Below are 24642 nucleotides of genomic sequence, written 5' to 3' on the forward strand. Positions count from 1 at the left end.
TTTTCAATTGGCAAGAAAAAAAACAGTTATTTCCTAAACAGCTGTACAGAAACTAAAACCAGAAAAAGCAAGAAGTATTTGTAGCTATTGAAACCCATGGAAGACTTCCAGCTTTGGCACTGGAAGTTCCCATTTCTTCATTTCAATGCCCCAAATTAACCATTGTTTAACATGTCATGGGGGAAACAATGACACTGAGGAAGTAAGTGAAGAGTTGTGAATCCAGGCAGCCAGTCTCTGTGCAGCTCTGCCCTCTTCTGCTGTATGACTTTGAATTTGATCAAGATTCACCTTGTGTAACTTCAGCCATTCACATATATAGTATCCCAGACTCCTTCTAACCAATGGAGAGATCCTGTCTCTGGCCCAGGAAATGTCAGTCTCTCTGCACTAAGGAGGACCCTTCAGAAGCCACAAACCCCAGGATTCCCCATCCTGCTTGCTGAGCTCTCTCATGGAAGGCATGGCCCTTCAGACTCTCAAGTTCTCACCAATGGGGACTTTGAGGCTCTGACATAGTCACTGTGGAGCAACTTCTAACCTGAAAGCAAAGATGAGCAACCAGGGACCTTATATGCCCTGATTTTCAGCTCACCATTAACCAGTCAGGCCTCAGGGATGTTTCCCAGCTCCCCAGGGATGTGCCAGAACTGAGCAGCCGACATGTAGAAATAACCCTGGTTGGCATGTCTCAAAGCAAATGCTACTTGGTTTCAGCTGGATCATCAATGAAATTGAAATACTTCTGCTGGACACTTCAATTTCCACAAACTGACATTTCAGTAAAACCTGCCCAGCCAGGTCCATGCTGCAGATCTGCATGCTGTTGTGGGCAAAATGTGTTTCTTCATTTTCATCTGTTTCCCAATATTTTTAATGACCTGCAGAGAGGACATTCATTCTAGTTGGTACTTGGAGGATCTGCTGAAAGAGCACTTGTCCCAGAACAGGTGTACCTCAAACTGGAACTGTTGAAGAACTTTTGCCACAGTGCCAGGCCAGCATGCTGGGTTGATCTTGCTAAAAGTCTTATGCACAGACACCCTGCAGGACCTGAGGACCTGACTCAGACTCATGCAAAAAAAGGTTCCTTTGCTCTGATTTGGGTGAGCAGAAGCCTTTTTGGAAGGGAATAAAATTCTCATTCACTATCAAGCCCAGATCAACTGACATTACTGATAGCTGTCCATAATGTGGACAATTTTAAAGTGTTCCATGTTGCAGCTCATATTCTCCTTTCTAAGTGTTCAAACATCTGAGACTACATCTGTTATCTGAACTATACCTGGAGTGGACACACTTGCCCATACATGGCTTCTCCCTCCACCTCAAAGCAAGTTTTGCTCTACAGCCTGTAACACTCAGATGCATGCAGATTCCCTTACAGTCTGAGAGATGAGATGTCATTAAGTCTTGGTAGCAGATCTTCTGGTGTGTATGGTGTGCCTTTACATCTGGCATCTGAATCACACAGCACAGTCTGCAGGAACGGGAAGAACCCTGCACTGGGAAGGTTTCGAGGTGCAAGATAACCTGAAGGAAGGAGAAGAAAGAAAATGCCATTATTGTAATAGAGATGTGCACTTTGCAACTGTTTTTTTGGCCATGCTTTTCTGTCAGTATGTGCTGTTGTCACTTCCCAATGCATAGGACCGATTTTCAGTTTCACTGAAAATCTTCCAGTCCACCCTGGCAGCACTATCTACCAAATCCCACTAGAAGCACCAACTCAGCTGTGACAAAGCCAGGAAAGGTTATTTCATATGAAAAAGAGTCAAGCTATTTGTTTCTAAGATACCTGTCTGTCCCAAAGCAACAACACATTTCCCTTCTCCACTCCAAAATGCAAGAAACAGGCAAGACATGATGAAAGCACCCTAGGCTTATGATATCCTGATTCTGCCTTTAAAAAATGAACCAAAATAAAAGCAGACACATGGCCAGAGTAACCTGAAGTACTTAAGAGCAAGGCTCAGGTGGATCAGTTTCTTTGCAAAAGCACAAGCTTCAGTTTCAAGCCAGGTGTTAAAACAGGGCTCTGACTCAGGCTTTACCCCAGAAAGGGGCAATGGCTCCAGGACCAGACAATCTCCTTTGTTTTTTGTGCAGACCTGCCCAGGGAAGGGAGAAAGGCAATCTATCACCACCATCCCCTCCATGTCTCCTGCCATCTCTGAGCAGCTCCTGCACCATCTGCTTGGTGACCTGTGATGCTGGCAGCCAGCACTGAGGGGTGAGATATATGTCCCTGTCTTCCCCTTCTGCAAACACAGAGTGGACCTGAGCAATTAGCGACCTGGGTATTTTATGTGCCACTTGCCCTGTGCTGCTTGATGCCAGCCCAAGGAGTTCACTGGCTGCTTTTCCTCTCCAAGACAAATGTTCTAATAAATCTCGGAACTCTTTTGCTGGATCACAGCAACATATTATTTAAAATAATCATTTGGAAAATTACCTGGCAAAGGACATTGCTATTATTTCTATTATGGACAGGAGCCAGATTTACCAAAGATCCACAGGCAGGCTTGTGGTAATTGATTACTCTGCTCTTTAGTCTTCAAAGGTGGCCTGTGACTCTTGCCCAGGCACAGCTTTATCTCTAACCTTTCCAATAAGGACACTGTACTACATTTGTACTACATGTATTAATTATAGCAGTGGTCAAAAGACAGATGTGGACTATGTGGCTGTTGGTCTTCCTGAAGACTTGTCTTTCCTGAGCTTTACTCAGCACGTCTGGTCACAGCCCAGGAGTGTGCACTGCAGTTTTGGGTCAAAATACAAAAGGTCACGGTTCAGTGTGGGAGTTCCAACTGGTTTGGGCCAGATAGCAACTGGTTTTAAGAACTGATGAGACATGCATTTTTTTTTCAGTGGAGCTGTGATTCTCTTGTATACCTGAGCAGAGAACTGCCTTAGAAAATAACAGGAGATATGTGCTGGAGGAGAAGGCCACCTGCTGTGGGAAGCTTCTCCAACACTCACTGCATCCCCCAGGAGTTACACTGCAGGCTGAGCTAGATTCTGGTAATCACAGAACACCAAGGAGAGCAAAAGATCTCTTTTGTCCCTACAGGCAGTCCTTCTGGTGTTGGGGCCAAAGGACCCAGCATATGCCCCTCTAAAGGTTTTGAAGTGTAATTAAGTCTGCTGTCCATGAGGGAAATTTTAGAGTAGGGCACTTTAATCTGGAAGTATCCTTGTGTGAATATCCCTACTATGTCTGGGATGTTTACCCTTTTTGAGATCAGCAATTACAACCCTGCAAAATGGCATTTTGCACACATTGGTATTTGATCCTTTTGATCTCACATACACTCATTTCCCTGCAGGAAATTTATTCACACACCCATCCAAAAATGCACACCACAGACCTCATTTTATCAGTGTCCCTTCCAAAATGAAGCTTCAAAGACTTGGGAAGCCATGAGGTTCAGGATGGAGAACATAACCACAATGAAGCCTGGTCACATATAGGAGCTAGGAGGGAAACAGCTAGCATGTCTAGTAATGACAACCAAGACCAGGAACTAAGATCATGCCTCTTCATACATATGGAGCAGCTAAAGCTGTTTAACTCCTAGCCATACAGCAAAATGAGGAACACAAAGATGGGGACAGGAGTTTGGGGAGCATTGGTCTTCTCTGGAGAGATACAGGGTATTTACAGTGACAACTATGCAAGATGTCTTGATGAATCCAGAGCAGAGGAAGACACTTCCTTGAGATATAGGTAGCAATAACAAATTTTAAAATTGAACTCAAAGACGGTGCACTTGGAAGTAAGTGGACAATGAAACAATCACTTGCTGTATCACTAGCAAGGTCTATGGTGCAAGAACACGGTATCAGCTCTCTCTTTCCTTGTGAAACAACAGCCTGAAAAATAGAGAGGAGTTGATTACCTGAAGTTTGAAAGGGCTGATACTCATGGTGGTGGCACAATGCCTGTAAAGACATCCTTGGCCCTATGCAGTTGAGGTATTCAGTGAGGCTCTGCCAATTCACAAGAGATGCTGAGCAGTTTGTTGGCACCTGGATAAAGACATGGGGCCTGATCCACCACTGAGTCACTGCAGGCATGAACTGGTGTAACCTCATTAAGTTCTTGGCACAAAAGCAGTGGCAATGCCAGAGATGACTTCTCTGGAAAAGTCCTGAACTCTGACAGCAGTTAGAGAACTAAGGAAGTTTTTCAAGAAAGACCACAATGCAGAAAAGCCTGAAATGTCTGGGACAAATTCCTATGGGGTGTAAGTTTGGCCTATGCTGGTTTGGTGCTCAGTGTTAAGCACACATATTTTACACACAGGCCTATCCACCAGGATGAAATGAAATGTTACGTTGGCTCTGCTGCCTGCACTGATGAGATCCCCACTAGCTCCAAAGGAAGTTTAAAGTCCTGGTTAAGAGGCAGGCACCCCCTCCACAGGACATATGCCGCTGGGAGATGAATCCCATCCTTGCTTTCTCATGTGACAAGATGATGATGCTGAAGGAGCCACACTGTGCCCTTTGCTTTCACACTGGCCCCACTAAACCAAGAAGGGGGCCAGGCTGGTGTAACATGACTGTTACTCCAAGATAACAAGCAGTCAAACTCACCACCATCAGAACCACCTTGCACTTGTCCCCCTGTTTATACAGCCTTGAAAATTGTGTCCTTCAGTGGCCCCAAAGGTCATTAACTTATTTCAACAGAAGCTAAACAGGGCAGACACAGGAAATTCAGCTTCTGACTGTGCTGCCTTTTTTTGGTATGCACTAGACCAGAGCAGAGCCAGAGCATAAGACATGGGGCAGGAAGCATGGCTGATTTGAGAGTCCAAGCTTCTGACAAATGGAGCAGCCTCAGAGTTTTCTTGCAACTACCTGTCATTCTGCAGAGGAAGGAATTTACTGATGAGAAGGTGAGTCAAGAGATTAATGCACTCCCTGATGCATCCTCCCTCCCTCCATCCACTTGCTCATGGTAAGGAGACGTGACTCCACAAAGCCACACAGGCGGCTCTGCCCACACATCCAACTTCATTATCTGTGTCATGCCCATGCACCTCTGCAAGGACAGCCAGGGAGAAAGCAAGATCCTGACTCCCTTCCATGCATCAGGAGGTGTTTCTACTCGTCCCTCCCTTGGCTGAGAGTTATCCAGCACATCAGCTGCGTAGCCCATGTCATGGAATGAAAGGTGTAAATGTTCTGCAAATTTTAAAGGACAGTCTTTCAACATGGGTAGTTTTGCAATCTGAAATATAACATCACCAATAGTGACTTCTTCAGTATTTCTACGGCTGGGAATTCCTTCAGTCTTCCACATGCTGCAGAAGGCAGCTCCTTCTCCCACTGAAGTCTGTGACAATGCCATATCCAAGGAATATTGATTTCCTTAGCCCTGTAGTCTCCATCTTTATAACCCTACATGACACAACAGAGCAGATGCAGAACACACTATACATTTTTTGTCATTTTCCCCACTGCTTTTAGCTTTAAATTTCTGAAATTCAATTCATCTTCATTCCCCAAAACAAAAATTACCTTTTGGGGGTCCCACTACACTGACTATAGGCCAAGAGTGAGAGATCACTGCACCTACTGCTGCCCCAGGTCTGAGCTAAGAGGTCATCAGCATATTTCTGGCTCAACTGGCTTGTCTGCAACCAACATCCGAGTCCAGGTATGTATCCTGGTATGTATCCAGGTATGTAAAGACTGACTTCTGGGTTTGCCAGCAACAGAATCCAACATGCAGAGACTTTTGTTGTCTCCTCTCACTGAGAACTTTGTTTTTCTATCACCAGTGAAAAAAGGGCACCAAACATGAAGAAAACAGGGCAGCAGATCTCAAGGGCACAGCACTGCATGGGCCAGTTGTTTCCTCCTGCTCAGTAGCAGGAAGTTCTGGCATTTGCTTCCACATTTGCCTTCATTTGGGAGAAAATGAAGAGAATTAATTTCTCTTACTTTCCTGAATGTTGTAAATTCCAACAAATTTCCCTTCAACACAAGCAAAATGTTTTATTTTCTTCAGGTAAAGGTGCTTGGTATAATAACAATGAAAAATATCAGGGTAATAATAAGTGTCATGCAAGAAAGATGAAAATTACTATTTCACTACAATCTATAAGATTAATTGAAATTGACTGAAATGCTTAAATCTAAATGCACCATGTTTTACGTGGCCACATTGATTTTGCTGCTTCCATGGCAGAGAGGTTTCAGGCATTTGCATTAGCTGAGGCCAATCATTCACTTCCAGGAATGGGGTGTTTCAGCTGACTGCAGGCACAGCAACATGAACATAGCCCCCAATGTCACCTCCTTCATGAGGCTGTGAGAGCTAACTGCCACAAAGGAGCCAAGAGCTGGGAGCAAAGGAAGGCAAACAAGTAGTATTTTCAGGTTACCATTTCCATTTATTATTGCAGCTGTGTATGAAAAGGATATAAAGTTAGGACCACATTCACATCCAGCATGTGTTATACCCTGGTTTACACCAGTCAGTGGTGTCTCATGTAAGCTAGCAACCAGTTCACTCAGTGTGCCACTAATGCGCTTCCTTTCTCTCAGTTTCCCAGTCTCATCTTTGTTATTCTGAGAGGTACTTAACTATATTGTAGCCCCATCATTTGAGCATGCAAATCTCCTTAAATACAATGGAACTGTGCAGACCCTATCTTTTCCTTTCAAAATATCACCTATGCATTCCTTCTCCCCTTTCTGACCACACTGTAGTATAGATTTTAAGGCTTCTTTCCCACCTCTGGCATCTACCCTGAAAAAACAGACAAGATCTATACACTATTTTATTCAAATCAAAGATACAGGATTTCAACTATGAATGGCTACTTAAACAAATTCAGCTATGTTAACTGTATTTTTTTCCTCCTTTACAGCTAATTTAAAAACAAATGTTGAGTTTTTCTGTTTTCTATCCACTCATATTTTAGTGTCGTATCTCTACCCCTCCCTGGGCATGAAAAAATTCTCTTGGCTTCACATTTCACCAACTCTGATATTGCATATACCTTTTTGCATTAAGTCATTGAATGGTTAGGGTTGGAAAGGATGTTAAAGATCACCTAGATCCAACCCTCTGCCATCAGCAGGGACACCTTCCACTAGATTAGGTTGCTCAAGGCCCCATTCAATCTGGCTTTGAATAGGTGAAGGATCTACAACCACTCCGTTCCAGTGTCTCACCACCTTCATAGTGAAGAATTTCTTCCTTTTATCTAATAGAGAATCTACCCTCTTTCACTATGAAACTGTTACCCCTCATCCTGTCACTGCACTCCATATTCCTTCCATAGTTCATAAAAAATCCATACAAGTCTCATCTCCCCCACTGGTGAATTAAAGACATTAATGAGCAAATGACTTCATTAGGAAGTATTGTGTTTAATTGAGAATTCAGTCAATCATTGCTACATGATACAAAGATACTTAATAACTAGGACTCTTCAGCAAAGAAAAAGATGGCCAAAAAAATGATTTGATAGAGAAATAGATAAAATCATGATGAGTGGTGAGAAGGGTGAGTAAATGATCATCCCTCACAACACAGGGACAAAGAAGCACAATGAGATTGTGAGGTAGGAGATAGAAGAGATAGGAAATGTCTTTCTTTTATCTTTCTTCTTTTCTTTTTTTTTTTTTGTCTTTTAACAAATACCAAAATGATCAGAGGGTTGGAGCACCTCTCCTCCAAGGACAGGCTTAGGGAGTTGGGTCTGTTCAGCCTGGAGAAGAGAAAGCTCTGGGGAGACCTTACAGCTACCTTGCAGCACCTGAAGGGTGCCCACAGGAAAGCTGGGGAAGGACTTTTTACCCTTATATGTGGTGATAGGACAAGGGGCAATAGTTTTAAATTAGAGCAGGGAGGATTTAGATTAAGCATTAGAAAGTTCTTTACTACAAAGGTGGTGAGACAGTGAAATGGGCTGCCCAGTGATCCTGCAGACGCCTCATCCCTGGAGGTGTTTAAAACCAGGCTGGATGAGGCTTTGAGTGTCTTCATCTAGTGGGAAATGTCCCTGCCCATGGCAGGAGGAGTGGAGCTAGATGATCTGTAAAGTCCCTTCCAATTCAAGACATTCTTTGTTCTGGAACTCACTGCCACAGGGTGGCATATGCTGAAAAGTAGATACTAATGAAAAAAAAAAAAAATTAGACACACTCACAAATATAGATTTGCCAGGGGCTACTAAACATGATCACTTAGATTCAACCTCTTCAGTTTGTGGCTGAAATCAAGACTTTTCTGGTGGAGGGAACACTCTGTGCTTGGCATTCCTACGCACTCTCAGTCATCCTTGAGCAGCAGCAGGGGGCCTTTCCCTGAGTGGCAAACCCAACTGTTTATCAGCTGTGATTTATATTTATCTAAACAGTCATGAAACATAACAATGAAAATATTTACTGCTGTGGAGATCTACTCCCAAATTTCTAAGCACAATATATTACTATATTGTGTAAACACAACCTTCTTGTTTCTTTCTTAGTCTTTCCCAGTCACATAGTGTTGTTTTGTGTGTTGCTTTAAACTTCATTCATTTGATTTGTTAGAGTCAAAAAGACAAAGGTGTCTGTTTCATGGCATGCCTGATATTCTCTCTCTTCAGCCACATGCAAATGTCCCTTTCCAGCTTTGTTCACATATATTTACCAGTGGCTATTTTTCTGTAGAAAGCTTTATAATAACAGTTAGACTTTAGATCTCTCTCCAAAATTTCAACCTGGACCTTAAATCTATAGGATAAGAGTAATGCTGAAGCAGGGTATGCTTTACACATATGGAGAATGGCCTGAATTGCCAGCTGGCTGTGATGGGTTAAAATTTCCCCTTGATCTATAAAAAGACAATATTTAATTTCCATGGCACTTGTATTGCTGTGACACTGTGACATTCATGCACTCTGAAACTCTCCAGTTTCCTGAAAATGAGGTCTTTAGTGGGAGCAAGGCCAGGAGGCAAATGCCAGGTGAACCTTTCCCTTTTTCACACCTGCAAGATCAATGCCCACACAAGTCCCACCCTTGTTCAGTGCATCCAAAGCCCATGGCACAGTAGTGATTAACTCTACTGATTTTAATGTGATTACTCAGACTTTGGGTTAAACACATTCTTAAGAGCTGTGCTGGATCAGAGCTAATGATTTGGTATTGCAATGGTCCTGTGCTGTTGCCTTTCACATCACAAAGCCCATTTTTAAAAGCACTCCAGAGCTAGCAGGCAATTTCTTTCACCCTATTTTGGCCAGTCAGCAGAACTGTCATTTACCACCAACTTTACCTGCTGAGCAGACAGCACTGAAAGAAGAGATTCCCTGCGCTCTTCCCCATATTGCAAGACACCAGACAGCCTCAGTATCTATTGTATGGGAGTAATTTTTGTTCCCCTGCAAGCCTCCATCACTGCTGTTAGAACAGGTTCACAGACTCATAGAACATTTTGGGTTTGAAGGGACCTTTAAAGGTCATCTAGTACAACTCCTTGCAGTGAGCAGGGAAATCTTCAACTCAATTATGTTGATCAGAGGTCTGTCCAACCTGACCAGGAATGTTTCCAGGGACAGGGCATCTACCACCTCTCTGGGCAACTTGTTACAGTGCTTCACCATTCTCACCACAAAAAATTTTCTTCCTTAGATTTAGCCTAAATCTTCTCTCTTAGTTTGAAACCACAACCCCTTGTTCTGTCACAAGGGGCCATTGTTAGAGAGCTTGTGATAGAATCATAGAATGGTTAGGGTTGGAAGGGACCTCAAGGATCATCTAGTTCCAACTCCACTGCCACAGGCAGGGACACCTCACACTAGATCAGGTTGCTCAGAACCAGATCCAGCCTGGCCTTAAAAACCTCCAGGGATGGGGCTTATACCTGGGCAGCCTGTTCCAGTGTGTCACCACCCTCATGTTGAAGAATTTCTTCCTAACATCCAATCTGACTATACACATTTCTAATTTTTGTTCCATTCCTCCTAGTCCTGACACCCTAAGAAGTCCCTCACCAACTAGTTTTCTTGCAGACCCCCTTCAGATACTGAAAGACCACAATAAGGTCTCCTTGGAGCTTTCTCTTCTCCAGACTGAATAGCCCCAACTCTCTCAGTCTGTCCACATAGGAGAGGTGCTCCAGCCCTCTGATCATCCTCATAGACCTTCTCTGGACATGTTGCAGTATGTCCAGATCCTTCCTGTAATAGGGGCTCCAGAACTGGACACAGTACTCCAGGTGGGGTTTCATCAGAGTGGAATAGAGGCGGAGAATCACCTCCTTCAACCTGCTGGCTACGCTTCTTTCTTGTAGTCCTATCTAACTACTGAAAAGTCTCTGTGGAACCTTCCCTTCTCCAGGCTGAACAACCCCAACTCTCCCAGACTTTCTTCATAGGAGAGCGGTTCCAGTGCTCTGATCACCTTTGTGGTCCTGCAAGGCAGCACACAGTAGACTCAAATACACACAGTGTTGACTGCTGCCTCTGCAGACCAGCACGGGTCAGGATGGGATGCAGCACAGGGAAACCTGCCATCTGGGCCCTGCACCACACACGTTAATTGTGACCATCTGCTGTTAGACCAAGTCTCACTGTCCCTGGAGCACACACATTCCCCTTCTACCTTCCTTCAAGCAATGTTATCCTTGGCCCCCTTCTTTTTTCCCCCAGCTGTAATTTGTTTTTTCTTTTTTAAATCGTATTTCTCTCACACAAATCATTTTGTAACAAAAAGATGTTGTGAGCAGCTATTGAACATGCATCAGTTCACCTGTGCACCACAGGATTTACAAGCCACAGACCTATTATCCAGCTTCATTTTTTTTCCAAATGAAAGGTGATCAGGACCTCTGATAACTCCATTCAATCCCCTGAAGTGCCTAGCATGGCTGGGTGAGATTCAAGAGCTTGAAAGCTGGACTGGATGACCTTGAAGGTCTCTCCCAACCAAATATATTCTGTGATTCTGTGATCCTTAGAGCAACAGCATTTTGGGTTTTGGAGTGTCCCAATAATACAGTGTCCTCAGTTGTCTGCCTACAACAGTGAGATTGAAGAAGCAGACAACTCACTACAAGACTCCTCCCTGTGTTGGTGGCCTCAGTGAATGAAGTATTTCATTGCCTCATTCTTCCCTCAAGCATTTCAGGCTCTGCAACTAAGACCAGCCCAGAGCAGACAGCATCTCTTCCATGCTTATTAAGACTAGGCAAGCTAGTTTTGCTCACCCACAGAGCTTCACCTTCCACCCTCTTGTTTAATAAATTAAAAATCAGCGCTCAAACCTGAATGCATTGGGTTCACATACTGATCAGGGAGCTCATAAAGATGAGAGAGCATAAAAATTGCAAAGGAGCAGGAGAAGCAGCAGGTGTAAAGGGAGGAGAAAGAACCCCCAAACCAAACCAAACACAAAGAACAACAAAGAGGAGGTGGAAACCAAAGAGCTATTGCCAATTCAGGCCAAGACAGGGAAATGACAGAGCTGATGTCTGCACCATGGGGCAGAGCTGATGAAAAAAGATGCAGTGGAAGTTGACTGCATTGTGGAAGGATGCTCCACCACCTGAAACATGAATACACCCAGAGAAAGGAGGAACTGGACACTAGCATTTTTCCTACATCATTTTGAAAGCAGTATTTCATGCAGACAAGGCTAATTTATTCTCATTGCAACACAGCAAACTTGCTCTTGTCTATATGAGTAGAAGGGCACTGCACAAACAGGACCTAAGAAGAGTGTCAGAACATTTCCCAGCAAGAAACTGGAACCTAAAAGCTTAAATCCATCTCTAGGATCTATTTTAAAAACCTGCACAAAAGCTCTGTTTACCAGAGCAATGCCTTGCATGCTGACTGCCTCCAGGTAATCTCTAGAGTCCAGGTTTAGATTCTTTAAACAAAAGTGACCTCCTCTTCAGAAACACAGACATCAACAGCTGCTGACTTTGGCCCAAGTCAAACTGGTCAGCACCTTTGGGAAAACACGTTTGCACTTCTAGGTCTCAGCATCTGGATTCAGATGCTTCAGGAAGTCAATTAGAATTGACTGCCCCAGGGCTCTGTTGTAATTCAGTGAGGAGGAAAATAATATTGGTAACTCAGGTGTTCCTATCTCCAGCTCTAAACATCCTCCAGTCACACCTCACAAGGCAGAAGAGTCTGTAGAAGGAAATGGAGGTGTGGATATTTATGAAGGGCAGATATTACAAACATCACAGTACTCTGCTTAGGCTGTGGGTCTCTGAGCTAAGTGGAAGCTTGGGAAAGACACAGGGAACTGTATGGCTGGGCACCACTTATGTGTGTAAGGAGGCCAAAGTACACATCTATGACAGCAAATATGGGGAAAATTATTTTAATTCATACCCTTCTTCAGCACTGTTTCAGTGAAAAAAAATTGTTATATGGCAGTCTGCTCCCTGGCACAACAGCAACACAACCAAACAAAACAAAATTAAGTTCGTACCAAAGCCAGGAGGAACCTGATGAGCCCATTTAGCTCATCACACTGCAGCTGAGCACAGGCAAAAATCTGGTGTTGGGCTGTGTAGAAGAGGGGAGAAAACTCAAGAAAAAGAATGGGAGGAAAATGAAGAATGTAAAGGAAAATAAGAAGTGGGTCTGCTCCACCAGAAGCAAATGGTGAAGGAGAGCTGGAAGTCTGAGTGCTTTTCTGTACAGAGAGTAGGTCGAACCCTTGGAGTGGATTATGTCTTGCATAAATACCCATGACTTACCCAAGTGGAGTGGCATTTAAGCCACCATCCTAACTCCCTGTAATTAGCATGGGAACCTATTAATCTTTCCACTCTACTGGGAAACAAGATGAGTTCAGGTCCCTCCAACTGTGAAGCAAATTCCTTTAAAGTGCAAGCATCTTTTCAGAGCTTTCTTATCTCCAGAATATCTCAGAGTAAGGATAACGCTGTGGTCCACCTTGGTCCATGCTATCTGATCTCACATATCCTGGCAGCCACAGCCCACTACACACATTAAGAATGAACCCACCTCAAGGTGTTTCTCTGTTAATTGTGGGACAAAGTTAGTGTAAGGGTCCCTGCATCAAAGCAGCATGCTGGGATTGAGGCAGGGAACTGCTGGAGCTAGAAGTGGTTTGAGGTGTGTAGTTACACAGACCCATAGGACAGGAGCCCCCTGAATTCATCTACCAGCACCCTGCTGCAAAAGCTGGAGGGGCAGAAAGATTTGTGGGTGATAAGGATGGAGGGTGATAGGCATTGCCTTCCATGTGCTTGGCAGAAGACACCTTGCACCTGCCACAACTAATTGCCTTATCCACTTTCCTGCATTCACTCTTTTCTTTTAAGCAACAAAGTGACACCTTCTTTTTTGGACACTGCCCTGACCAGGGCAGCTCATGCCAAGGCTATAGTGCTCAGCACAGATATCACAAGAAAGCTCTTTCTGCAGGTACAAGAAGCCACAGTCTCTCTCCTAAGGTATATCTAATCTGTGATGCATTTCATACTGATTTTTCCAACCATCTCTGGATCTGTTCAAATCTTAGCTACCAGATTGAAGACTGGAGTGTAGCTCAGAGACGCTCCTATCTGGGGCCCTTTCCTAGGGGCACTTGACCCAAGAATGAGAGCAGAGTGTCTCCTAAGCAGTTTTGTGCCATGCAGCTCTGGCTCTAAACTAGACCTGATCAGCTAATGCAGAGGCTGGCAAACAGACCAGATCTCAACTATCACAATATTCCCCCAGAACACTGGCTGCAAACAGCAGCCTTGTGGAATATCTCTAAGTGAATGCAACACACCCTGCAGGCAGCTCCACGATGGTGATGAAACCTGGGTGGAAATTCTGAGCAGAGGTGAATGGTAAGATGGTTGGACTAGATGATCTTAGAGGTCTTTTCCAACATAAATGATTCTGTGTCTCTAATGCTTCACTGAGAAGAGTCAGGCAATGAATTCCAGGCAGAATTTGACAGATTTAAGGCCAGACCTAACAGTACAGCTTCTTTCCACAAAAAAGGAAAAATATCTGTGAATGAGGCATGGCTTTCACAGCCCACTAGATGTCCCTCAAAAAGGCAGAGGCATCAGTGCCCTGAGTCTAAAAAGAGAGCAAGGTTTCTACTGCATCTTTTCCAGAACACTCAAAAGCAAGATTTCTGAATGAGTGGACAGATAACCACACCCAAGAGAGCCTCTATGGAAAATAAGGATGAGGTCAACCTGACAGGAGGGAAGAGAAGGTGAACAGAAAAGGAAGAATATGGGTGTGAAGGGTGTGACAGGGTGTGATGGTGCTAGTTAAAGCAAGGACTGTAATTGGGCTTCTGTGTAGACTGAGTGGGTTGAGCCCTGAGGGACAGATAGTATCACATACACAATTCCCATACCTGTAAATCCTGTAGTGATGGAATGGGACTTTTGTCCCTACTCACTCTAAAACCCAAGCGATACAGGCCCAAAAGACCGTCAGATACCACCAAAAACTGGATTTCACACTGCAGGCTTCCAGCCCAGAGCTTCCTATTGCACATGTAAGCCACAAAACATATTTCAATAACTCCTAGCAAATACAAAGGCTGTTATAAAAAGGTCAAAAGTCACAACTATGATGTGCACAGTAAGTTGGATGGGGATTTTGTGTGCTTAGACTCTCAAGAAGTCATCACAGGAACTTGGTATGCAGGGAAAGAAATCTCTTTTCCATTTCTTCTGACGACAATCTCTGCTGACCTGGAAATACCTCATCAAAGAGATGCCTGGCAGAAAGAAGAGAGGGGCTTTTTCTTTTTTTTTTTTCCCTTTTAGATGCTTTAGCTGTGAAGAATATTATACATCAGACAAATTTCAGCTCCTTGCTTTCCTCAGTTCTTAGTTTTCCTACAAGCATCTCCTTGACCGGTGACATTTATTTGGCATGTCATTTCCCTTCAGAGTTCAGTCTGGCACAAGCTTCCACTGTATTAGGTGCTATACAACATCATTCAAGGCAAGCAAATTGCTCTTGCAGGAAGCTCTTGCCACTGTCATTCTTGACTGATATCTGCTAGGTAATTTCTAAACAGTCTTCAATCTATTGGATGCATATTAGACATCCTTCAGAAGAACTTACTGTCTTGAATCTGAGCTGTTTTAATTGAGCAAATAATAGATTTAATGATATTTCTGTGACCCTGAATAGAGGAGATAAGCTGACAGACTAAAACTTTGGTGGAGTTATCTCTAAGGCTTCCAAACTCAGCATCTAAGCAGCTTATTCTGCCTCTGTGCCATTGATTCTGTGCTTCCTGACTTTCATCTATCTGCAATGATCTCTTGACAGCAGCACTGGAAAGAGCTTCTTGTCACTACTTAATGATTTTGTCTTTTAAGGCAGGCACTGGAACTCAGCATAAAATGGATTTCATCCTTTTTTTTTATCCCAAAATGACCAAAAAACCCTCCTGTGATAGTTTTCCTAGATGTGTCCACTTATATGTATATGGCCACACTCCTGATGCCTCCCAGGATAGGGTTGGCCTTCTGGACTGCATGAGTGCACTGCCAGCTCATGTTGAGATTCTTGTCTATCAACATCCCCAAGTCCTTCTATTCGGGGCTGCTCTCAACCTACTTTGTACCCAGTTCATATTTTTGCCTGGGATTGGCCCAACCCAGGTTTAGGACCTTGCACTTTGACTTGTTGAACCTCATGCAGTTTGCACTGGCCCATTTCTCAAGCTTTTCAAGGTCCCTCTGGATGGCATCCCTTTCCTCAAGTGGGTCCACCACACCACACAGCTTGATATCATTGGCAAACCTGCTGAGAGTGCATTTGATGCCATTGTCCCTGTCACTGACAAAGATGTTGAACAGCACTGAGCCCAGAACAGACCCCTGAGGAACTCCACTTGTTACTGGTCTCGGCATGAACACTGAGCCATTAACCACAACTCTAAGTGCAACCTTCTGGCCAGTTCCTTATGCACCAAGTGATCTTAAAGGTCTTTTCTGGTAACCAAAACAATTCTATGATTCTATGATTCTAAAACTTCTCTTGCAAGAGAGTTTCTATTATCCACTTCTAAGACAGAGAGACATCTACTCGCATACTTACTGAGACTCATCCCAAAATGGAATTCACCTATGAAACAAAAGGGAAGTGGTCCAAAGATGCTGCTCAATCCTCCCCTTTCCTGCGAAGCACAACAGATGGAGCTACTTGCTTTTCCTAAGAACGTTCTTTCCAATTCATTCATTCAGAGATGCAACCATCCAGAGCAAACCTGCTCCAAATAAATGCACATTCAAACTAATAGCCAAGTAGAGTAAAAGAATAAGTATTTTATCATCCATTTGGTTAACTTGACTTAGCTGATCTTATCTGATTTCTGTACCTGGCTTCAGACTAGAGAAGAGCAGATTTAGATTGGATGTTAGAAATAATTTCTTTACTTGAGGGTGGTGGAACACTGGAACAGGTTGACCAAGGGAGATGGTTGGGGCCTCATCCCTGGAGATATTTAAGATCAGGCTCAATAGGGCTCTGAGCAGCCTGATCTAGTTGAGGGTGTCCCAACTTGCTGCAGGGGGGGTTGGACTGGATGACCTTTGGAGGTCCCTTCCAACCCAGACCATTCTATGATTCTATGATTTATCAGAGACAGGAAGTACAACCAATGGAGCAGCGTGGGAGGACTACCACACTTGGCAACATCTGGGGTTTTCACAAAGCACAACATATCCTGTCATGCCTACTCCAACTGGTTCAAGGGAATTTGGGAGAACTTACAATATATAACATGCTGAGTGCAGATGGGCTGGTGGTTAAAAGACCATCCAACACACCAAGATTGTTCTGCTCCAGTCAAGACTTCTTGTGATAGTTCCAGAAAGTCACTTATTCTGACCTTCTAGCCCTGTCTACAAAATAAGGTGCACAAACTTTCAGTTAGATCAGGCTGCAACCTCTCTGGGACAAGAGCTATCCTAGTTGTATATCTGGTATTTGTCACAATGTGGCTCTTCCTCACACATCCTACAGAAACAAAGACTTTTTAGTCAGAGAATTGCAGATGTCACTGTCCGGTGCACCCACACATCACCCAGCATAGATCCCTCACAACCACATTTTACCCATCTGAGGGCTCAAACTCTGCAAGACAACTGCTTGTCTTCACTGCTGCCAGAGTCTGCCTCCTCACCCCTTGCATCAGTCTCCCTGCCCTAAATATAAAAACCCAATGTTGCCAGTGTCAGGGCTTTGTTCTTGCCAAGTTGATGACACCCTGATGCAGGTCACCCATGGTGGTGTCTCTCCTATGAATCAAATGTTGCAAATCTTCTAGTAAGGGCAATTTTTTAAGACCTGTTTCTACCATGTACTTGAAAATTATGGCTCTAACTGATAGCTCTCTGGACAGCTTTTTGATGTAGCACATGGATATGTTTCAGCAGACTAAATGTGCGACATTAAGCAAGGCTCTTGCATATACTTCCAGGGCCTCTGCAATGATAGGGGCAAGGAATCCCTCCAATGAGCAGAAAACAGAGTGCAGCCCTATGATTGATTTCTCCCAACAACAAGGTAGGCCACCACTGAAAAGAGGAGCCCAGCCTTTTTGCTCACTTCCCTCCCTTGGGACTGCATGTGTGGGAGTGCAGAATCAGGGATGTAATTCAACTGAAACTTAACACTTTGGAAGGGAAAAATGCTTCCAACTGGATAAAATCTCTGCTCTGTTTTACCATATAACTTCATGAATAAATGTGTCCCGGGCTGGGAATATCTGATGGTGAAAGAACTCAATAAATCAGTGTAAGTTTTTTAGAGCAGATGCAATCACACCCATACTCTGAGATGCAGACATGTTCAGGAAGCAAGGCTTGCAGGCAAAACCAACTTTGTGTAAACTCTCCCCTCATTTAACCACTAACAACTATCCACCCATACAAACTGCTGCTCTTTGACTTGCTAGAAAGGGCTCACACAGACCATCAGGTCACAGGAGCCAAACAAGTTACCACTCTTCAGCTGAGCCTTAGTAGCAAAGCTGCCTAAAGAAGTGCTTTTTGCCTGTAGTGCACACAAGGTAAAATCATTCATGTTGACCAACCTCATGCTTATTATTTCACCTTCATAATCCCACTGGAAGACATTTTACTGAGTAAGATTGCCCCCAGTTGCCCTCTTGCCCCTCAATCTATCATGTAAATCTGTATTGTTGTCTACAACAGCAGTATCTGAGTGTCTTGATGCGACAGTACCTTAAAGTTGTGTTCTAATTATAATCCTGATCTGAAAAAAAAACCTAAACAACAAAAGCAAACCAGAAACAGAAAGGACCTCAGAGGAACACAGACATTTTATTTACAGCATGCTGCATCCCAGGAAATCTCCACTTCAAACCACACAGAACCAAATTTGTAAAACCCATCAAATTAACACATCAGTCACTGAAATGAGACCCAAATCCCAAAGACATGAAAACAAACCAGTTACTTACAGTTTGGCTGTGGTTCTGGAGGGAATTTGAGGCGGATAATGGCCAAGATTATGAAAACAACCACAGGCCAGGAAATTAAAATGAACGACCATACCTATAAAAGAGCAATGAAAATATATTGGTTACGTTTGTCGTATTGATGCGTCTCAGAGCTTGTCTGGAATGTACAAGTACTACCCTAAATGAGTTACAGGACGCATTGTAAATCACACCTGCCTTGTTATGCATGCTATTAAACCCCAAGTATTATCTCTGCAGGAAGAAAAACTAAGTATGATTCTGAGAGCAAACAACAAGCCTGAGAACAACACAAGCCTTCCTGTGTTTCAGTGAGGCTGATAATTATGGGGGACAGTGTTTACACAGTTTGGAGACACTGCTATGTAACAGTAAAAGCATGCTGAGAAGTACAAGACTCTTGGATGCACCAATTGCAAGATAAAAGAGCTGAAGTGTGAAAGGTTGGTTTCACTTTCAGTGACTGGCACTGCTCAGATGAAGGGTTAAGATGACTCTGATTTGATTATATCTCAAAATTAAATTGTTTGACTAATGAATTCAGGAATCTGCAGCATTTTTTTTTCCCCAAAAAAGTTTCACTGTTCTTCACAAACAGTAGTTCAACCTCTAGTGGAGCTGAAAGAAAGGATTTTCGGAGCAATCACTTACATGATGTAGACCTCAAGCATGATGAAGAAAAGGTTTATGGAGTTGTGTAACCAAACAACTGGAGAAGTCACTTAAAATACCAAACACCAGGATCCCTCATATGAGGTCCAGACCCCAGCAACCTAACTCCCTGCACCTCCCTGTTTCCAGACTGCAACAGTCCATAGAGATGAGTTGAGATGGAAGAGAGATGATATAAAATTGGCTTGGTGTGCTGGAAAAAAACCATGAACATTTCTAGAGCTCCTGTCTCTGGCATGATGGTTGACTGTTTCAATGGATAAGAATGAAGAAAATACAGTTGGCTAACTATCTAATGTAGTAAACCAATCTAGGTAAGAGACTGTGGTAGTTTCAATGCACCACTGAGGCCCAAAGTCAGTGTTAAAACTACCAGCCTCAGAGTTTTGCAAGCTAGGAAAACGCAGTTATACAAATAATCAACTGCTTTTGCACTAGCTGTCTAGCTTGCTACCATGCTTACTAGATTAGAGTTTTCAATCCATCAGTAGCTAAGCTCAAACTACTCAGTGCTGCAAAATCGCTGTGCTATCTTCATGCCAGTTTCACAGAATCACAGAATCAATCAGCTTGGAAGAGACCTCCAAGATCATCAAGACCAACCTATCACCCGACCCTATCTAATCAACTAGACCATGGCACTAAGTGCCTCATCCAGTCTTTTCTTAAACACCTCCAGGGATGTCGACCCCACCACCTCCCTGGGCAGCCCATTCCAAAGGGCAATCTCTCTTTCTGTGAAGAACTTCTTTCTAAGATCAAACCTAAGCTTCCCCCTGCTCAGCTTGTGACTTTCAGATCAGCACATATTACCCAAACCTGTTTTTCCAACGTAATTCCAAGTCCATAACAGTGTTTTCATTTCCTGTAGCACTTACTAGCACATAAGACCAAACAAACAGAGAGACAAACTAAACCTGGAGAGCAATTCTATTCTGCTTAAAGATGGTTGTTTCACAGCAGCTCCATCTCTATCAATGCTGATGAGGTGGCACAGCCATGAAAGTAGGAGCAAGATTCATTCCCCAAAACAGGCAACAGAAAGAGATCAAACCACCCTCCTCACACATCCCTTCAGAGAGGGTACTCCTGTAATTTCAGTTTTCAGCAACATTTTAGCTTTTTCTTGGGGCACTGGAAGAGTCTGCCCGGGGAGGCAGTGGAGTGACTCCACTATCCCTGGAGGTGCTCAAAAAATGAGTAGATGTGGGACTTTGGGACATAGTCTAGTGGTCATCAAGAATGCTGGACTTGATGATCTTAGAGGTCCTCTCCAACCTTAATGAATCTATTATTCTATGATTGACAGACACTATTCTTCCTGCCTTTATATATACACTGCTAATTTATAACAAGATTCAGCACTGAAACCAACATCTTTTGCTATTTTTTTATATCACATGCTTTCCCTACAATCAGTCTTCACACAGGCTGTTTACCTCTGATTAATTCACATGCAGACGTTATTATTAATGTATCTTCCTTGCTTAGTACCACGTAAGGCTAAATTAAAATTATGGGCTAACAGCACAGACACTGATATTAGTCAGAAGCTGCCAAAAGGAAGGGCAAGAGATCTGTCACATTCTTGAGGCAAGAAATGAATACTGATTGTTCTTACTCAAGGAAATCTTTGCACCTTCCCCTTCTGAGCTAAAATGGTGCTTACACTCCCCACTTTCCCAACAGCTCTTCCCTTAGTATCTCTGTCCTGTGACTTAATTGGATTTAATAGTAGCTGGGCACATCAGTTGCAACATAACTGCATTCCCACTGTCCTGAAGTTTCTAGTTAACATAAACAAGGTAACCACTCTGGCCAAACTGCTTGCAGGTGGAACATGTTGACATGAATGGAGCCATAACCAGCCTCGGTTTGGCCCTTGGGACACTAAACAATGATGTGTAGGTTACACAATCCTTTGGTTGCTGGATTTTTTTCATTGCTCAAAGTAGATTCAGTTGCTTGGTATCTCTGGATGCAGGCACATTCTCTCCCTCCTGCCTCTGTTTAAATTACCAAGCTGCCTAGAAGTGACAGATGGAAAGAATGGTTTGAGTTGGAAAGGACCTTCAAGATCTGCTTCCAAACCCCTGTCATAGGCAGGGACAGCTTCCACCAGAGCAGATTGCTCAAGCCCCATCCAACTTGGCCTTGAACACTTCAAGCATACAAGAAGTGCAAGAGGCACTGATTTCTCCAGATCCTCTTGGCACACAGGCCAAACCTTGCCCAAAAGGAACCTGCCACCTAAACTCACGACCATTCCCTTCTCAGCAGCAATAACCTGTGCTGAGACACTCCATGGCCACGGATGCAGAGCTTCTGCTGGTATCAACAAATGGACTGTCAAGGAAGCTGTAGCTCTCTCTGTGCTGGAGAGGTAGAGGCAGTCTCTCCAGGGGCTCTGCTGAGAACTCGCATATGAAGCAGTTTAAAGCAAAAGGCAGAAGAAAATGTGTTTGCCAGCCTTGACAAGGCTGATGAACAGGAGGAAAGCACTCAAGTCTGCAGGAGGGAGGATAAGAGCTGCTTGGTGTCAGACCGTTCCATGACAGACCAATTGGCCTTGGTGTGGGCAGCCAACACCACTGTAGCAGCAGGAACCCCCTTCACACATTAACAGAAATTGAGAGACACAGCAAAATGCTTCCCTTGCGACACAAGCATGCTAAAAATAAAAGCTTGCTAAAAGGCTGCTCTGTAAGTGAAGTCACATTACACGGGTTAAAAACAAAACAAAACAAAACCCCACCAAACTACACACACAAGCAGGAGGCCAGAGAAATTGGTATATGTCTGGAAGCAGAGATCTTTATACCCTCTCTAGCCTGAGCAAGGTCCCTAATTTGGATCAGGAGAAGGAGATGAAGAAGTGTTGCAGGGAATGCTCACCATAAAATAATCAGTAATGACCAGACTGTTATTTTAATTGACTTTTCAATTCTACAGAATTGATATTTCAACTCTGCAGGAAACCAAAATTAAAGCAAGTGAGACTGTATGGTCACAAGTACAGGCAGGGCTTAGGTTAGGTTATACTCTGCATACACAAGAGCTGAAAGAGACCCGAGCCTGCTTTTAACAAGGCTGTTACAATTTCTCTTGAGGGAATTAGAGGTAGTTTATTGGGATTCCTCTGCATGTCAGAAAAAGTCTCCTGTATTTTTGTCAGGAGTGAAAGATACTTTAAACTGCACAGCAGGTCCACAGCTACTATGGAGGATCACAAAGGATCAGATGAATCCAGCATCTCTCTGAATAAGGCTCAAAAACTGAGGGGTGAGACTGAGTGAGCAAGAATGTAGAAGCATATAGCGATATGAGGCCTTTCACTCCATCCTCATATCACACCCTCCATGGCACTTCCTTTCTGTCAGCATCTTCTGCACCTGCCAAGGCTTCCATTCAACCAAAGCAAGTTCAAAAAACATCCTATCTGCCCTGAACATGAGATCCAACACAAGACCATATCACTTTGGCTTAAAAAGACCCACTCCCACTTCCTTCCCTCTGCTTTTATCACCAGCCTTCAAACTATTTCTGGTTTAATGCGGTGACCTTCCTCTCCTGCTGTGCCCCCTCATGCCTCAGCTCCTGAGATTTCCAGGCTTTCCCTTGGCTTCCCCTCTCCTACTCCTTTATTTTCACACTCACCGGCTGCCTCTTGACACTCAGCCAGTTCTTCCACAGCAGGATCCTCAAGTGCTGGGAGAGCGCAGCCATCCTTGGCTGACTCAACCAAAAGTGAACGGGCTGTGGACTCTTCCTCCCCAGGCTTAGGAGGCAAAAGCAGAGGCTCTAACCCAAATGGGCATCCAGTGTCCAATACCCAGGCCTCTGTCTCTTCCCCACAGCATAGCTCTGAAGCAGCTACTTCATCCACACTTGTCTGCTGTAGTCCCAGTAACCGTAGCTCTAGTCCTCACAGCAATAGCTCCTAGCAAATTCAACAGGTTATTCCTCTCCAGGCAAGCAGGCAGGCAGGCAGACGCAGTGGCCTGCCTCCACTTGCGTTAATTACAATATCCAGCCTCTCCTGGCTGCTGGTGTTCAAGCCCTAACTGATAAAATGGATAGCATTCCAAAAAGATGCTTCTGCTTAAACAAAAGCTGATGCATGCCTCCTCCTCCTCCTCCCCATGATGAAACTCCCTGTCTGCCCACACACTGCTTCTGCTGCAGAGGTGTCATCAACAGGGAAGAGTTAGGCTGCTTGCCAGGCCAGTCCAACTTCCCTGAGTTCTCAGGGAGTGGCTGGGAAGAAGACAGTGTCCACAGCTACAGCATGTGTCTTCCTGACATTGCTGATTTGCAATTAGCAGGGGTTAATACTTCTGAATGTCTGAAATCTACCCATTCATGGAAAGTAACTGAAAGGGTTAAAAATACATATAAGTGAAAATCCTAGGGACATTTTGGTTTTGGGGTGGTTTGTTGGTTGGTTTGTTGGTTTTTTTTTCCTCTGTTTTTGGGGAGGTTGTTTTTTCATTTGTTTGGGTTTTGGGTTTTATTTTATTTTCACTTTTCTGAGTTTCCTGCATCTCCCCTATCCTCCAGGAGATCAGTCTTGAGCTTTGGTATTAAATCACTGATGGAATTCAATGTAACACATCAAATCCACTGGGAACGGGATTGCAGGATCAGACCCCACCAAGATTTCAAAGCAGTAGTGTAGCTTGAACACTGCTATTATTCAACTGATCACTGAATTTTTCAACCTAGTCTAAAATATCTAAGAAAACATAGCTGGAGATAAAAGGAAAGAGTAAGCTGCAGGTACAGAGAGAAGCAATGACAGCAGAGGGGACTGCTCATCACACCAAGGACTGAAAGAAATGTGAGATACAGGCTTGTTTGATGAGCTCTAGTAATTCAGCAGAGCTCTGGCGCACCTTGGGAGAAGAGCATGTACACTCAAATACTCCATCTGCTAACACTGAGATCACAGAATCTTAGAATGCACTGGGTTGGGAGAGACCTTTAAAGGTCATGTAGTCCAACCCCCCTGCAGTAAGCAGGGACATCCCCAACCAGATCAAGTTGCTCAGGGCCCCATCCTCAAAGCATCTAGGTAAGGCATGGAAGACTTCACTTCTCACAGCCTATTTATTAAAAGAGATAGGTGACATCTCTTCCAGCCACAAACTTTGTGCCTCAAAATTTAAAAATGTCTTCAATGAGTCCTTGCCAAATTTTACCCAGGGACAAAAGTGGAGGTGGCAGAATGATCTTAGATCACAGAAGCTTTGATCTAAGGGCAGCTAAAATCACTGAGTGACAGTTAAAGAGAGAGAGGAAGAGAGAGATGTGGTACTCGGTGAAGGAAAACAATTTCTCTGGATTGGTTAGGAAATACATCAAAGGTGAGAAAAGCATCAGCCTAAATAGATTGGACATTCTGCTGGTGGGAGTAGAGGCGGGGCTAAAATGAATCTAAAAGTCTTCCCTAATACAGTTTTGAAAAGAAACCCAAATGTCTAACCT

At 43.8% G+C, this 24642-nt stretch overlaps 1 protein-coding gene across 1 annotated transcript in view; it reads right to left on the minus strand.

The window, feature by feature from the left end:
- Positions 1–23257, minus strand: part of ABCA12 (ATP binding cassette subfamily A member 12) — a 96300-nt gene extending 73043 nt beyond the window's left edge. Inside the window, exons 1-3 of the mRNA XM_068138007.1 lie at positions 22813–23257; positions 18466–18559; positions 1386–1533 (exon numbers count right to left, since the gene is read on the minus strand). Coding sequence (XP_067994108.1) covers positions 1386–1533; positions 18466–18559; positions 22813–22881 — 311 coding nt within the window. The 5' untranslated portion in view covers positions 22882–23257. The remainder of the gene's footprint in view (positions 1–1385; positions 1534–18465; positions 18560–22812) is intronic.
- Between the last annotated feature and the right edge of the window lie 1385 nt (positions 23258–24642).

Source organism: Melanerpes formicivorus, unplaced genomic scaffold (genome assembly GCF_026170545.1).
Source record: "Melanerpes formicivorus ecotype bairdi unplaced genomic scaffold, bMelFor1.0.p_v2 SCAF_5, whole genome shotgun sequence".
Lineage (NCBI taxonomy): Eukaryota > Metazoa > Chordata > Aves > Piciformes > Picidae > Melanerpes > Melanerpes formicivorus.